Here is a 15,396-nt window from a genome sequence, read left to right on the forward strand (position 1 = left end):
TACACCGGCGTATACCCTCGACTACACCTCTGGGTCATAGAGAGTTACTCTCAGGGAAATGACACACAGCGTGAGAGATGTGTCAGGCTGAGATTCACATGACAGCCGCGGTGTGCACATGTGACGCCACAAACGCACCCCTCGTTCGTGTTTCTCAATGATCTCCTTCTCCTCGGCTGAACACGAACATGTGGTGTTTTTTTCGGTCCCATTATAGTAAAATGATCTGCAAAAAGCTCATCGGAGGCGATCGACGTGTGAATTCAGAGAGAGGGGGTGTGGAAAGCTGGGCCGGCTCGAGCGCTTTTCGGTCGTGTGCGTCCACCGAAGATCCGAAGATCACCCCGCCAGCCGTGGTGGGTGTGTATCGTGAAAAGTATTGCGTATTTCAAGATTTAATTAACTTTGCTGTGTTATCCATTGACAATTGTAAATACAGTATACCTACATAATGTTCTCAATTGTTAAATATGTGTCGCCTGTCTACTTGACAGCACATGCGTGTGTCTCTTAACCTTGTTTGCAACTCTCGCAAACACTGAAGTGGATTGTGTGTGTGCTTTCCACTGTGTAAGTCAGCAAATGGCAGTCATTTGGCCAATGTATTGAAGGAGGGAGAGAGAGAGATTGAGGGAGCTAGCGAGCATGTGACAGAGCCTAGCGAGACAGAACTGTGGTCTTGTATATCAATCAACTATCAATAGACCCCTAAAGCCAGAGGCCGGCCATCTTGCGTTGCCACTGCTCCTGAAAACTTCTGTATTTTTTTTTCACTGAAAAAAACAACTGTGTGCCTCAAACCCTTCATTCACTGTCATCCCACACGGCAGAGTTTTTTTTTTTTTTTTTTTACCAGATTAACCCACTATTGGTAATCTGCAAAATTGGAAGTGTGTGTGTGTGTGTGTGTGTGTGTGTGTGTGTGTGTGTGTGTGTGTGTGTGTGTGTGTGTGTGTGTGTGTGTGTGTGTGTGTGTGTGTGTGTGTGTGTGTGTGTGTGTGTGTGTGTGTGTGTGTGTGTGTGTGTGTGTGTGTGTGTGTGTGTGTGTGTGTGTACACAGACACATATACATACAGATACACATACACACAGACGCCCTGTAGTCCAGCTCCGACCTTCCTGTGTGGAGTTTGGAGTTTGCATGGTCATTGCATGGGTTTTCGCTGGGTCCGCCGGTTTCCTCCCACATTGCAAAAATACAGTATGCATGGTAAACTGCTTGAACACTCCTAAGTGTCCTTAGGAATGGCACCCAATTCAGGTTATTCCCTGCCTCTTGGCGCCAGCACCCATGCGATCTCAGTGACAATCAAGCGGTCCGGGGGAAAAAAGAATACATATTTATCTGTCTATCCATCTACCAGTCTAAAGTCATACTACAGTATATTAACGCTGGAAACCTACCATGTGCATTCTCTTGCATTTCTCTTGTAAAATAAGTGCAGTACACACTACAATACAGCAGTTAAAACAGTATAGTAGCATGCAATGCATGCATGGGCCCTAGCGTATGTTTTTAAAAAGCTGGCGGGAGCAAGGCTCAGTCAGTACTTCATTGAAATATCTATGGCAGCCAAGCACAACTGTCAAGCCAACTCATGTCCCTTTGAGCATATCACTGGTCCCCTTCTTTTTGATAATGTGTTTTACAGTAATGTTGAAAATGAGTGCCTCCTCATCCATGTTGATAATGTCGTTGGGCTGGATGTTGTTGATCTTTTTATGGCAATGGGAGCAGACTGTTTTCCCTATCGGCCACCGGAAATTGCTGCGCCAAGGTCGTCGTTGCCCAGATTGTTAGTTGACACCGTTTCAGAAAACAAAAGCACCACGACGGACTTCCATTTCCCGACGGCTCATCTTTGACCGTGAATTAATTCCTCGAGTTGCATTTGCAACTAAGGCTCCTTCCCTTGTTTCTATGGAAACGTCGTCTTCTTGACTTGGCAAGTCTCGTTCTCATGCTTCCACCTTTCACCCATGGTTTCATTTATCCTAAATTTTCTCGTGGCTGCTTAAAAGCCATGTTCCGCCAAATAACTGTTCAGTTTGAAGTTGCTGTGATTCGTAGGCATGCTTCTTTCGTCGGTGCCCTTTTTGGGGGTCTAAACTTCTTTTGCCCGATTCACATACCGGCATCACCCCCCACCCCCCACACTAGGTTCACATGCCATCGTCAGTTACCTCTGCCTTTCCTGTACATAAACATTATGTCTGCATAACATCAGGCATTCACACAGAATACTTATTGAAGTCACACAGCAATGCAAACAGATTTTGGAAGTCGTTAAATCGCTTAGGTGCCCAACATTATTGGTTGTCCAGTGCATTTTGGAGAAAATTTCAGTCATCAAAGTGTGTCCCATTGTCATAATAAACAAATTCTGAAAATCTCTGAAAATGTTGTCATGGTGTGATGCTGACACGTCTTTAAGTTTCACTCAAAGATATGCATTATAAGAGAACATTTCAAATTGCATTTTTACCAATGAAATGTGCATGTAGACTTGTTGTTAAACCACATGCCAGAAAAAGTCCAGTCTTTTCTACAGAAAATAGCACCATGGAGAAATTATGTTGGAATTAATCATGTTTAGCAAATGGCATCACAAGATGGCTGCCAGTGGCTTCACTGCTCTTGACGGCGAGTAGATGACATTGTTGCTGCATTCATATACAGTGCTGTATATGTCTGTGGTGCTGTCTCGCTGCAGCTGTGTATCCCTTGCACTATATAAACCGAACAGTCTTGTACATGCATCCATCCAGAGATGGAGTTGGAATCGCAGCATTTGAGGACATCTTTATATAAATTTTCAGTTTAGTGATTTATTAGCATAACATTTGGTTAGTTTCTTCAGCATAGCTTGCTGTAGTACAGAAATTATTTGGGTCATCGTTTGCCACTGTTGCTGTCAATCAAAGCCAGACCACGCCCAACCTTCTCCCACTGCCTCCAGCTCAATAGCAATGTCTCATTTAAGTGCCTTTTTCCAATATTATAGAGGGGTGGAGCAAACGTCTGGTCAAGGAGCTGAATTACCCTTTAATATGAAAATATAAACGTTTAAATTATAGTTTGAGGCACCCCTTTTCAGTAGTCAATGGTGTGCTGTTTACAAAGAACTTGTATATGTTTTGTGGAACTGCAAGCATTATGATTTCAGATGTTTGGCACACTCACTCAACAAAAGAAGTTTCCTTGTTACTATCAATAGGGTAATAACAAGGAACCTGTCTGAAAACTCCATTAAAAAGTTGATTTGTGCTTGGCGTTTGACCACTTGAAGGACAGCCTCAACAGTGTTGACCCCAGTCCCCAGCATGTAATCTTAAACTCTCATCCGTCACTCTGACCTCTGACCATGCCTTTCACCACAAATCATGTGACCAACTTAACATTTTAAGGACACCACCAGTTGGCAGAGCCGTGTTGCTAATATTTGCATTTTCTTTTCTCCACTGATCAAATATCTGTCTTGGTGGAGAGAAAACAGGAGGCACCTGACAATATATTTTGGGTATACTGTAGTAAAGAATTACCTCTCATTTCAAAATAAGAAAATGATGAACGTTTACAAAACCCAATATTTGTTACAGTGGTTTCCCATTGGGAAATCCTACCAAACCAAAAATGGGTTTGTTAATTTTTGAATTTGTCAGGCGTGAAATTCAAATTGGAGACAGTATTCTTGGGTTACCAAGTAACCAAATGATGTTTTGCCTTTTTATTGCAGTGATCAGTGCAATGTAAATACTAGCTTATCTGCTACTATAGGCCTCTGTATGGATTGCTAAGACTGTCAGAACAACATCTGGGAAGCGATCAACATGAAGGCTTTTCTTGACATGTATTCAAGCTTTCAGGCCCATGAAGGGTGCAGAAATGTACAAGGGAGGAGCACCAAAATGTTACAGTCATTCAATTTGAGCAAAAACACAAGGAACCCAGCCAGCAGCCACAGCCTCAACTGTGGTTGTCTTCAACGTCATCCTAGAACATTTATTTGCCCTTCTCTGTTCCAAGCCATACTTACTGTAAGACGCTTGTAATATGATTTATATCAAGAGTTTACACAAAATTGTATATCTTGGGACATTTTTTATTTGTCTGTAATTTAGATATTTATTTCCAAAACAAATGCAAAATTACATCCCAAATAAATACCATTCAAAATATTTGGTTGTCATGCCATTTCAAGTCGGAAGTTCAGTGCAAAGCATTAAAATAAATACAACACTTCAAGTAACATTGAATCATGCCTCCAATTTAAAACCAGTGTTTTAGCAACATCAATTTGTCATCTCGTTTGAAAGCATTACTGTTTTGTGTCTGTATAAACACTAGGGGGTATCATGGAAAACGAGTAACGAATAATAATAATAATAATGAAAACATGTATCTGCATCTTGAATGGACACTGGTGTGTGTGTGCGTGCGCGTGTGTGTGTGTGTATGTGTGTGTGTGCGCGCGCACAATGTATGTATGTATAGTTTACTAATTGTAAGACAAAGGTTTTGTCATATTATATAGCTAGCTATATATTTATCCATCCATGCATACATACAATCAGTCATTTTCCACAAAAGAGATGATGACCTCATTGCGGTTTCCCTGTAAGGAACAGATGGGCAGCATTCAGGGAGAAATATCACACCAAATACAAATATAGGTTCTCTGTTCTCACTGTTCCTGTACTGTATGTTTTAAAAACAGTTTGAACTGACGACGGCAATGCATGTCTCTACTTTTGTCTATCCTATTTTTTCCGAATAATACTTACATTTTAAGTGCCTTTTAAATCTCTCAAGGACATTATATCGATGTTTAGTTTTTTTAGTCATGAAGTCATGTATGTAGCTGGTTAAAGCACATACTGATTGGTCTCAACTGCCTCGGTCAAGCATGAGGTCCGACAAGATTTATATAATTTATTTGTACATATGGTGAAAAAGCCTGATTTAAAAAAATGCTGCGTTATAATTTCAATCGTGTAATTCATTGCCAAAACGCATTGATTTTCTCCCTTTGTTATTGCCGACTATTATCCTTGCTGTCATTGCCTTTTTATCGAGCATCTTCGTCTTTATTAAGCTCATCGAATTGCTTGTTCTGTAGCCACAAGGGGACACAAGCCAGTGTATTATTGTACTGGTCCCAAGCCCGGATAAATACAGAGGGTTGTGTCAGGAAGGGCATCCGATGTAAAAGCTTGGCTAAAACAAACATGCGAATCAAACCTCTGAAGATGGAGGACTGATTCGCTGTGGCGACCCCTGACGGGAAAAGCCGAAAAGAAAGAAGATTAGTACATATGGTTATCTTCAAAATATGGCACCTGAGTAATGGACTAAAATACACATTAAGGTGTGTTTGCCTTGCTTCCTGACAACGAATATCGGGTGCATAAAATACCAAAGAAGCACTATGAATTTTTGCCACCATGTTAAGGTTTTTTTTGCATAAATTGCACAGTGGGTATTCATTTACAACATTTTATCTTCAAAAGATTGCTTTGGTTTGGGGTCTTGGTGCGAAAGACTGTTGATAGTGCATGGCATGTTCTCTTATTAGTGTGCCTGACAGGTTGATTGGTTTACTCTGCAAAGATTGGAGAGAGACAGACTTTGAAATGTCTTCTGTCTTCATCACTGCAAAAAGACAAGCAAAGCAGCAGTGGGAGGCAGAAATCTCTTGGCAAATGTTTTCGTGTTTTGTCACATTGCATTGCTTACTCTGACTCATCTCCTCTCTGCTTGTTGTTGTTCCTTCTGTCCCTAAAACTGTTGTCGAGGAGCTCTGAGGACCTATGAAAATCAAATGCTTTTGACTCTCGCTGATGTCTCCATGCATTTGTACAATGTCCTGGAAAATGCAGATATTTACTGTGAAAAGACAGTGACTGTCATTGACAGATACTGTAGGTACAGGAGATGTTACTTCACAACGAATGCGCCCAAAACCACGACGTGCTATGGGTGCTGATTTTGATGGTGTTTTATCTTTCTCCTCCCCAGATCCAGAATGCTGAAACAAGGATGAATCTTTCAGGTCATCGAAGACATCGACTTGTCGTTGTTGCTGCCTCTACCCGGCTGCCCCATCTGTCTCCCCAAAGTTAACCCCCCCTGCTTCCCTTACCGCCATACCCTTGCAAGTGATCATCCCAGAGGGTAGGAAAGGCGAGTCAGCTCCCTGTAAATATGCCTGGATGGAGGTCTCAGTGGCGTCTGGTCCTACTGAACTCCCTTACCTGTGGCCTGGAGATCTGTGTGGCAGCAGGAATCACATATGTGCCACCTTTGCTGCTGGAGGCCGGTGTGGAGGAGCGTTACATGACGATGGTTTTAGGTAAGTGGTTACTTATAACAGATCTACTTACCCAAATATGATTACTTTTATAAAAGTTTCGCAACAAGGATGTTCTGGTGATCAATTTGTGCTAATAGCTAAACTAGCATTGCTTGCATTTTACTGACAACAAAGCATCAAAGACTTTACTAGTCCTGATTTTTAAAAAAAGTTACTGCCAAACTTCGGGGTGTTGTGACTCTTACTAACTTGCTGTGACATTCATGATCATGAGAAAAACAGATTCAGGCTTCATATTAGTGGGATATAAAAATGATTACAAATCGACGAATACACCTATCAAAATATGCCATTGGTGCAACTTCAGGAATGATTGCGATGAGCTTTTTTTCTGTATGGAGGGATTTTCTCTTTGGCCCTAAAATCACAGAATCATATTGTTTGAAAGGATTTTTGTCAGTTTAAGAAAGATGGCAGGTCTTTACTTCTAAGGTGGACAAATAGTCGAGGTTTGTCATTATCAATCTCAAATAACATTGTATGCTTCTGAGGGACGACGTTCCACGCCAACTCCTTGACGACCTTGCAGCCTGACTATGGACATGCTTAACTTAAGTTTGAGTCTCTACCCTTCCTCAGGTCAGGTAGCACATTATGCTTTCCTTAGTTTTCATAGACACACAATCTTGCCTCTCGTGTGTTTGTTTTTTTTTTACGTATGTGTCTTCTCTTTGAATTGTTTACTAAGTGTTGTTTATTGCCAAAGTCCTGAGTGCAATTTTATAGCCTGCATTGTCTTTGGCTACAGACCTGAAAATGAACAACTCTGAGTAAATGTTCTACGTGGTTCATTATTTACAGTTATTATCCAATGCCCTAACAATGAAACGGACAATCCACTCTAAATTTGGCTGGTTCAAAAAGTTGTGGCCTTGCCATGTAAATTGTTTCATTGTTACCGGGAGTGATAAGGTTCGCCCCTCTTTCCTATTGTGGTCTTAAAACGTGATTGGTCAAACCATTAGTTGTTTTTTGGAGTGATGTGTTTTCCCTTTTAAAGGTCCTAATACCCCTAGCCTCCCAAAAAAGGAGTGAAAACAAATACATAATTGAATGAAGAGTCTGGTTTTGAGCATTATACTGTGAAAAACGATTTTAAATGGTAATATTTGGCACAAGTGTGCTTAAATGTTCATCTCTGTTTGCCCTGCTATTGGCTGGCAACCAGTTCAGAGTGTCCCCCACCTTCTGCTCTAAGACAGCTGGGATAGATTCCAGCAACACCCCATGAACGTTGTGAGGATAAAGAGCATCGGAAAATAGATGGAATATCTAGAAAGCTGTCACCTTCAAATTTTCTACAGTGTATATCTGTGACTAATAGCCTTCAGACATGCAATGTCGGCCGGCCGTGTTGTATAAGTATAACCTTGTATGGTGTGGTTCCAAAATGTGGCTTTTAAAATTAAATGGCAAATTTGAAATATGGTTGAGCTTTCTATTGAACATTTTATTGCTTTTTTTCACGGAAAGGGGGAACATTGTCATATGTTTAAAAACTGTACATTAAGCAACATCAATTCCCGCCGTCAATGTAGAACATATATCATGTAAACTCTACCCGGGCCGCACCGGTGCTACACCAGAGTAAAAGTTGTCGTGTGAACACCCCTTTTGTGATTGCTTTTTTTGGATTGCATTGGATTTACCTTTATTAGTCTCACAGTCGAGAAATTTACATTTCACAGCAGCAAAGTTATGAAAGGAAGATGAAAGATTTGCTTGCCATTGACTAGATGTTGTCGCAGTATTTCTTGGCACGGCTATTGATAAGGTCAAACATTATAATTTTTTTAAGGTCATATCTGCCAGTGGACCCTCAGCTTCCTGACAGGACGGACACAACAGGTCAGACTGGGAAATATATCATCCACAACACGAACCACGAGCACTGGAGCCCCGCAGGGATGCGTCCTCTCTCCATTGCTCTTCTCTCTCTACACGAACGACTGCACCTCAACGCACCCAGCTGTCAAATTCATAAAGTTCGCAGACGACACCACGGTCATCGGTCTCATCAAAGACGGCGACGAGTCTGCGTACCGACAACAAGTGGAGCAGCTGGAGCTCTGGTGAACACGCTCAAGACAGTTGAGATGATGGTGGACTTCAGGAAACATCCATCACCACAGCTACCCCTCACACTATCCAACTGCCTGGTGTCAACCGTTGAGACCTTCAAGTTCCTGGGAATCACAGTCTCCCAGGACATGAAGTGGGAGGTCAACACCAACTCTATCCTGAAAAAGGCCCAACAGAGAATGTACTTCCTGAGGCTGCTAAAGAAGCATGGCCTGCCACAGGAGGTGCTGCAACATTTCTACACGGCTGTCATCGAATCCATCCTGTGTTCTTCCATCACCGTTTGGTTCGGGGCTGCCACAAAAATGGACAAAATCCGACTTCAACGGACAGTTAGGACGGCGGAAAAAATCATTGGCACCGCCCTACCCACTCTCGAGGACTTGCACACTGCAAGAATCCAAACTTGGGCGCAGAAAATCCTACTGGACCCTCCGCACCCTGCCCACCACCTTTTCCAGCTACTCCCCTCAGGCAGGCGCTACCGATCCATGCGCGCCAAATCCAGCAGACATTTAAACAGCTTCTTCCCCCAAGCCATTAACTCTTTGAACTCTTTCAACAGTAGCCAAAATGGAACTGTATAGTGCCACTTAGCAGTTTTTTTGACAACGATACTAGTGCAGCGTGTTCTACCGGAAACAAATTCCTTGTGTGTTCTACATACTTGGCAATAAAGATGATTCTGATTCTGATTCTGATTCTGATTCTGATATGTTGGGCGTTTTTTCCGTTATTTTGATCGTGATTTTCATTTCTTTATTTAGTCCTGAATTTGTTAGGGGTTTGTGGCTGTATTTGGTATTGCATGTTCAAGCAAAAATGGGTGGATTTTTGAAGCAAATATACAAAAGTGTAGTTGGAATATGTTTAAAAATAACTTAAGGTCACCCTAAATGCCATTCACATGGTGCTCACTTAAAGCAGCTAATTTTAAACTTTGTCTTGTGATGTGCCGATAGTGGCTGGTGTTCCACGAAACCCAAATTGTGTCTTTTTGATAACATACACATATTTTGCATCTTCAACAGTGTAACTTGCCTTTAGTTTCTCTATTAGCTTGTAATGATTTCATTGTGATATTCTCTGTAAAAAGGTTTTGCGGCAAAGCAATTTGGGAATGGCACTCAGTCTTATTCGACAATCCTATCATTATAATGGAGGGTCTGAGTGTTATTTAAATGAAAATGGATATTGTGTCTCCAGAGGCCAAAAGCCACTTTGCCCCGAGCTAGTGTCAGGTTCTCAAATGGCTTTCTTCTTTATCTAATAGCCATTGGTTGGTTGCTCCGCACGCCGCGTTATATTTCTTTCACTGGTGTGCTCTCTCAGGACTGGACTAACTACACTATATAAATGACTGCAGTCTCATTTTGTTAAAGGCAACACAACATGTAGTATTCGTGGTTTGTGCTCGATTTGCATTCCGATTCTGAAAATGGTAAGAGTGTGAGACTGTGCACCATATACATCTGATGTATTAATATTATCACTCATCCATCAATCCATTTTTCGGAGGGGCAGCAGCCCAGACGTCCCTCTCCACAGCCACTTCTTCCAGCTGTTCGTGGCAAAACCCGAGGCATTCCCAGGCCAGCTGGGTGACAGTCTCTCCAGCATGTCCGCGGTCTCCTGCCAGTGGGACATGCCCGGAACACCTCACCAGCGAAGCGTTCAGGAGGCATCCTAATCAGATGCCCGGGCCACCTCATATGGCTTCTCGCGATGTGGTTGAGAAGCAGCTTGACTCTGAGGTCCTCTCGGGCTTCTCATTTTATCTCTCATGAAGAGTTGGCACACCCTGTGGAGAAAACTCATTTTGGCCGCTTGTATCAGGGATCTTGTTCTTTGGGTCACAACCCATAGCTCTGGACTACTAATAAGTGTTGGGTTGTAGATCGACTGGTAAATTGAGAGCTTTGCCCTTTGGCTCAGCTCCTTCTTTACCACGAAAGACCGATACAAAGTCCGCATTACAGTAGACGCTACACTGATCCGCCTATCGATCTCTTGTTCCCCTCTGCCCTCATTCATGGTCAAGACTCCAGGATACTTAAAATCCTCCACTTGAGGCAGGATCTCGTCTCTGACCCAGAGAGCACATTCCACCGTTGGGAACCCCTCAACGCTTCCGCTGTGCCTAGAAATTCTGTCCGTAAAGGTTATGAACAGAGTCAGTGACAAATCGTCATTATTATTGTTATTAGTATTATTTTTGCCTTGCCTTAATGCGTGCGTGCCCGCCCGCCCGCAAATGACTTTTGAGCAAATGAACAGCTGTGGCTGGTGGATCTTGTTGTGATCGGCCTCCACAGCTGCAGGACTGAGGTGATGACAAGCTGCTGCTGTTAACGTGTCTCTGTTACTACCGGTCTGCCCCTCTCTGTGGTAAGCCTCTACGCACACGACACCAGTGGTCGCCAACCTTTTTTTCCCTCACCCGCTGCGCACCGATTCACACAAGTCAATTCATTTTCCGGAACAGCAGCCGTTCACCGACTGCTGCAAGTATTGGTAGCTGTCTACTATAATGCTACAACAATAGATGCGATTCTACGGTACATGTATGGTCACTATGGAGACACTTAAAAACATGAAACGGACAAAAAACTTACAGGTCTAAAGTGCATGAATGATATGTGCAGCACCAAAGTTTTGGTATTTTGTAGACTTGATGATCATGGTGGAGCCACTCTTTATGTGAAACATTTTTATGAAACGATCTGAGGAGCCTTCTTCCTACTTGACTTTCCCCTTTGACTCGATCTTTGTATGTGCTTTATTCTAAGGTATTGGTCCGGTGCTTGGCCTCCTGTTCACTCCTTTGATTGGCTCAGCCAGTGACAACTGCAACAGCAGTTACGGAAGAAGGAAGCCCTTCATCTGGCTGCTGTCTCTGGGAGTCCTTTTGGCCCTTTTTATCATTCCCCATGCCGACATGCTGGCCTCACACCTTGCCTGGGGAGGACGGACTTTCCAGGTTGGTGACTTTACACATGTAATCTGGATGGCGCTGACTGTCCCCCATATTCCCTAGAACGCAAGTGCCCTTCATTCATTACAGCGGTTAATTAGCGAAATCGCTAGTTGCATAGGCCCGCAACATACAAAGCAGTTGGCATCGCACATCTACTGACTCCGTCTTGGGTTTTGAGGTCCCATCTACATTATATTGTATTGGATTATTGTTCATTAACCCACACCAAATCACTGCATTGTCACGGAAGAAACTGACGATAACAAAGTGAGGATTAGAAGATGGGTATAGAAGATGAACGGAAAAGAAAAGATGATGAGGTTGAGATGCTGTTTGCAATGATCAGCGCACACACCATTCACTAACACAACTGTGTGCTTTTGCCCATGAAGTAATAAATTAAGATTCTTTGTTAGAAGCACTGTCTGGTTATATTTTTAAATCATTCAAATTAGCAATGTCTTTAACATCATTTTTGCTTCAGTTGAGGCAGACCAAAACGACCCACCACAATCCCTCTGAGCGTGCGCTCCCACAGGTGTGAATATCTCGCAGGCTACACCAGTAAATAGCGGTGATCACTTTAAAGTATATGTCTTGGGAAAATCATTTGGAAATGATGGGCTCCATCCGAGCCTGCTAAATAAGTGGTCTGAGCCATTTATGTGCTACCACAATTTGCGTTGTTTGTGGTCAGACCTGTTTTGCTCATATTTGAATTTGAGTACATTGAGGTCTGATTAGTTTTCGCCTTCAAAGTCCTGTGGTGAGTTGGTCAGGTCTGTAACAAGACATCATTTGGTTTATAGCCTGATATCATAGAGCAGAAATGTCTTTTGGGATTCTTAATCTAAACAATATGACTAAACCAACCCACCAAGTAATTACAGGATAGTATTTTTAATGTGTCTTAGTTGTTTAAAAAATGGATACAGTTCAGCTTTCTTTGAAAGGTTATAAAGGTATAAAGTAGTTTAAGATCTTTCAAGATACAGCAGCAGCTGAATCACATCACCAGTCGCTGAGAGCTAAAACGGCAGCAATTTGTTGAAAGCAGACAATCCTTCAGGCAGTATTTTCTGGAGGATCAATACTGTGCTCGCTTCATGAATCAGACCTTGACAAGGAAGAGAAAGCAGAGCAAACTATTTTTTTTTGCTTCAAACCCCAAATCATATTGTCATTTACTGTACTGGGTGTTACCCAGTGAAAATGTCACTGCTTTGGTCATAAATAGTTCCATGGGTCTTTGCTTATAAAGACAGGACTGGTATAAACTCTTGGTGGTCATAGCTTTCGGGGTGTCACAAATCACCCAACCTTTAACACTGACACTTTATGCGTTAACGTTGCAGGCTGTGTCAAACGTCATTTATGGTGTGGGCCGCTTAAAGGGAGAGCAGCCACAAATGGTCTCCGGGGTGTATTTAGGACCCCCTTGCTGTAACATAGTTTTACATGTACTTTTAAGTTAACAAAGCCTAAAGCATGTCCTGGTATTGTATCCGCCAGAACACCAAATGAGGTTCCAAAACAAACTTAGTCATGATCTTGGATCAATTGAAGCGGTCCGCATCAATGTTCCCGGACTATGTTTATGCTCGACAATGCAATATGTAGCAGTGACGAAATGACACTTTTCTGAAAGCACCATCAAAATTTGGTAAATGGCGTAGGAAATCAAAAGACCTGTCCAAGCGGAACGTTTTTGTATGTGCTTCTCTGCTTAAGGTTGCTTTCCTCATCCTTGGAGTCGGCCTCCTTGACTTTTGTGGACAAGTTTGCTTCACGCCATTGGAGGCACTCCTATCAGACCTGTATCGAGATGGGGAGGACTGTAACCAAGCCTTTGCCATGTTCTCCTTCATGGTCAGCTTGGGAGGCTGTGTGGGATATTTGCTTCCTGCACTGGACTGGAGCCACAGTCTGCTCTCTGTTTATCTTGGAGGCCAGGATCAGTGCCTCTTCTTTCTACTCATCCTTATCTTCATTCCGAGCATACTCATCACTATGAAGGTTTCCAAAGAACCCTCCGGTGGCATCAGGGGCTCGCCCGGTGCCGCATCTTTACTGGAAACAGCAGCCGGTGCAGTGGAAGCTGGTCGCTGTGGTGCGCCCCGCACATGCTGCTACCTGCTCAAGTGCAAGCTAAGGCTGCTTAAGTCTGGACCTCTGCTATGCTTGCTGAGAACATGCTGGTGCATGACCCCCGCCATTTACAGGAGTTACTGCCATGTTCCAAGGGTGATGTGGCAGCTGTGTGTGGCTCAGCTCTGCAGCTGGATGGCGGTCATGTCCTTCACGCTCTTCTTCACAGTCTTTGTGGGCGAAGGCCTTTATGGTGGAGTGCCAAGCGCAGTACCGGGAAGTGTGCCCAGACAAAGATACGATGAAGGTCAGAAAGTTTTTCCCTTTCCCGGTGGTGGTAAACTCTGATGTTTAAATACAAAAATACTTTTACGATTTTATGTTAACGCTGTAGTCGCACCAATCTATTTACCAAACTAGGCAGTCAACTTATTATTAAGTCATTTTGTTTCAACTTTCTTGTTGCAAAGATGTTCAACCTTGTGTACCAAAAATATGTTGACTTTCAATGCCATAAAAATGTAGAGTGGCATTAGCTAAAGAGGAAATGACCCAGGTAGCTGGCTGATGGTGAGAAATTGAACCAAGAATGGTAAGTATCTTTTTTTCCTGTGTTCTCCCATCCTTTGAAACATGCTTTGAAATGTTTAGGTGCTGCTCTGTAGGAAAAAAATGTCAGCTAGTACCATCAGGGGTGCTAATTCTGCCACATGATTTGATGAAGAAGAAATATGTTTGATGCGGGATTCCCCCCTCTAAAAAATACAATTGCATTATTTAGAAAAAAAGAATGGATTTATTCAAATCAGAAGAAGACAAGTTTTGCCATAGGTACAAATAATTCAGGAGCGCAATGTGACTGTTATTTGATCTGGTTCCTTTGTATTTCAGTTCAGTCATTTTCTGTCATGTCAATTCAACAGTCAAGCTTTGAATATGATCCAAATACTCATTCACATAAGTGACGATGTGCACCATTCCTGAATTTTGCACCAACAATATTCATTCTGCTGTCACTCCCAGAAATGTTTTACTTCTAAACATTTGGCTGGGACATCTCATATACAGTAGATTTTTCGAAATGTTGAGCCTTTTGTCCACACAACCATTTGACTGAAAGCGTGGTTGCTAGCCTGTCATTAGACAACTTTGGGTAAAAAAATACATGAAGGTTATAAACTGAAATATTCGCTTATTTTTAAGCTTAACTCATTCACTGCCATTCATGAATTTATTTGGGAATTGAAAATATGATGTGGAGCGCCATTCCCGAATTTGTTCGGGTTTTGTTTTTTCTTCTTTGGGTGCTAATAAAGCGCTGTCCAGGGCCTCTGGCAATGTTTTTTCCCTTCTACAAGGGGGCAGCATTTCCCTTTTTTTTCATGTTGCCGCTTTGTTCCAGCTTCAGCTGCTGTTAAAGCGCGATATAAACCAATGTACAGTGGTACCTTGGTTCTCGAATGCCTCACAGTTCCAACAAATCGAAGTTCGAACAAAATATTCGAGATATTCTTGCCGTATTGGCGTTCGAACACCAATCGGTGTTCGAACGCCAATACGGCGCGTGAGTGCATACGCGAGGGTGGGGTGCTGAGCGGCGTACGGGTGTATCGCTCTCTCCGTGACCAACTGTTGTCGCTTGCGGACGTGCTGCGTTTTGCACTAGCGTTTAACATAGGTGTACGAAGCGTTTTAGCCCCTAATCATGCCTCCAAAGAAAGTAAGTGCTGCTAAAAGTGACAAAAGAAAAGTAGTGAGTACAACTATTGCATTTAAGAAAGAAATACAGTAAAGTCTCGTTATATCGATATCCAAGGGAGTCCGAAAAAATATCGATATTTGCATGTGATTTTCTCCATGCGTGCATAGAAATAG

At 42.6% G+C, this 15,396-nt stretch overlaps 1 protein-coding gene across 1 annotated transcript in view; it reads left to right on the top strand.

The window, feature by feature from the left end:
* LOC148898107 (solute carrier family 45 member 3) overlaps positions 1-15,396 on the top strand; it is a 36,116-nt gene that overhangs the window by 16,623 nt on the left and 4,097 nt on the right. Inside the window, exons 3-5 of the mRNA XM_088997007.1 lie at positions 6,020-6,353; positions 11,246-11,436; positions 13,165-13,828. Coding sequence (XP_088853133.1) covers positions 6,206-6,353; positions 11,246-11,436; positions 13,165-13,828 — 1,003 coding nt within the window. The 5' untranslated portion in view covers positions 6,020-6,205. The remainder of the gene's footprint in view (positions 1-6,019; positions 6,354-11,245; positions 11,437-13,164; positions 13,829-15,396) is intronic.

This window comes from Hippocampus bargibanti, linkage group LG05 (genome assembly GCF_051943395.1).
Source record: "Hippocampus bargibanti isolate YZ-2025 linkage group LG05, ASM5194339v1, whole genome shotgun sequence".
Taxonomy (NCBI): domain Eukaryota; kingdom Metazoa; phylum Chordata; class Actinopteri; order Syngnathiformes; family Syngnathidae; genus Hippocampus; species Hippocampus bargibanti.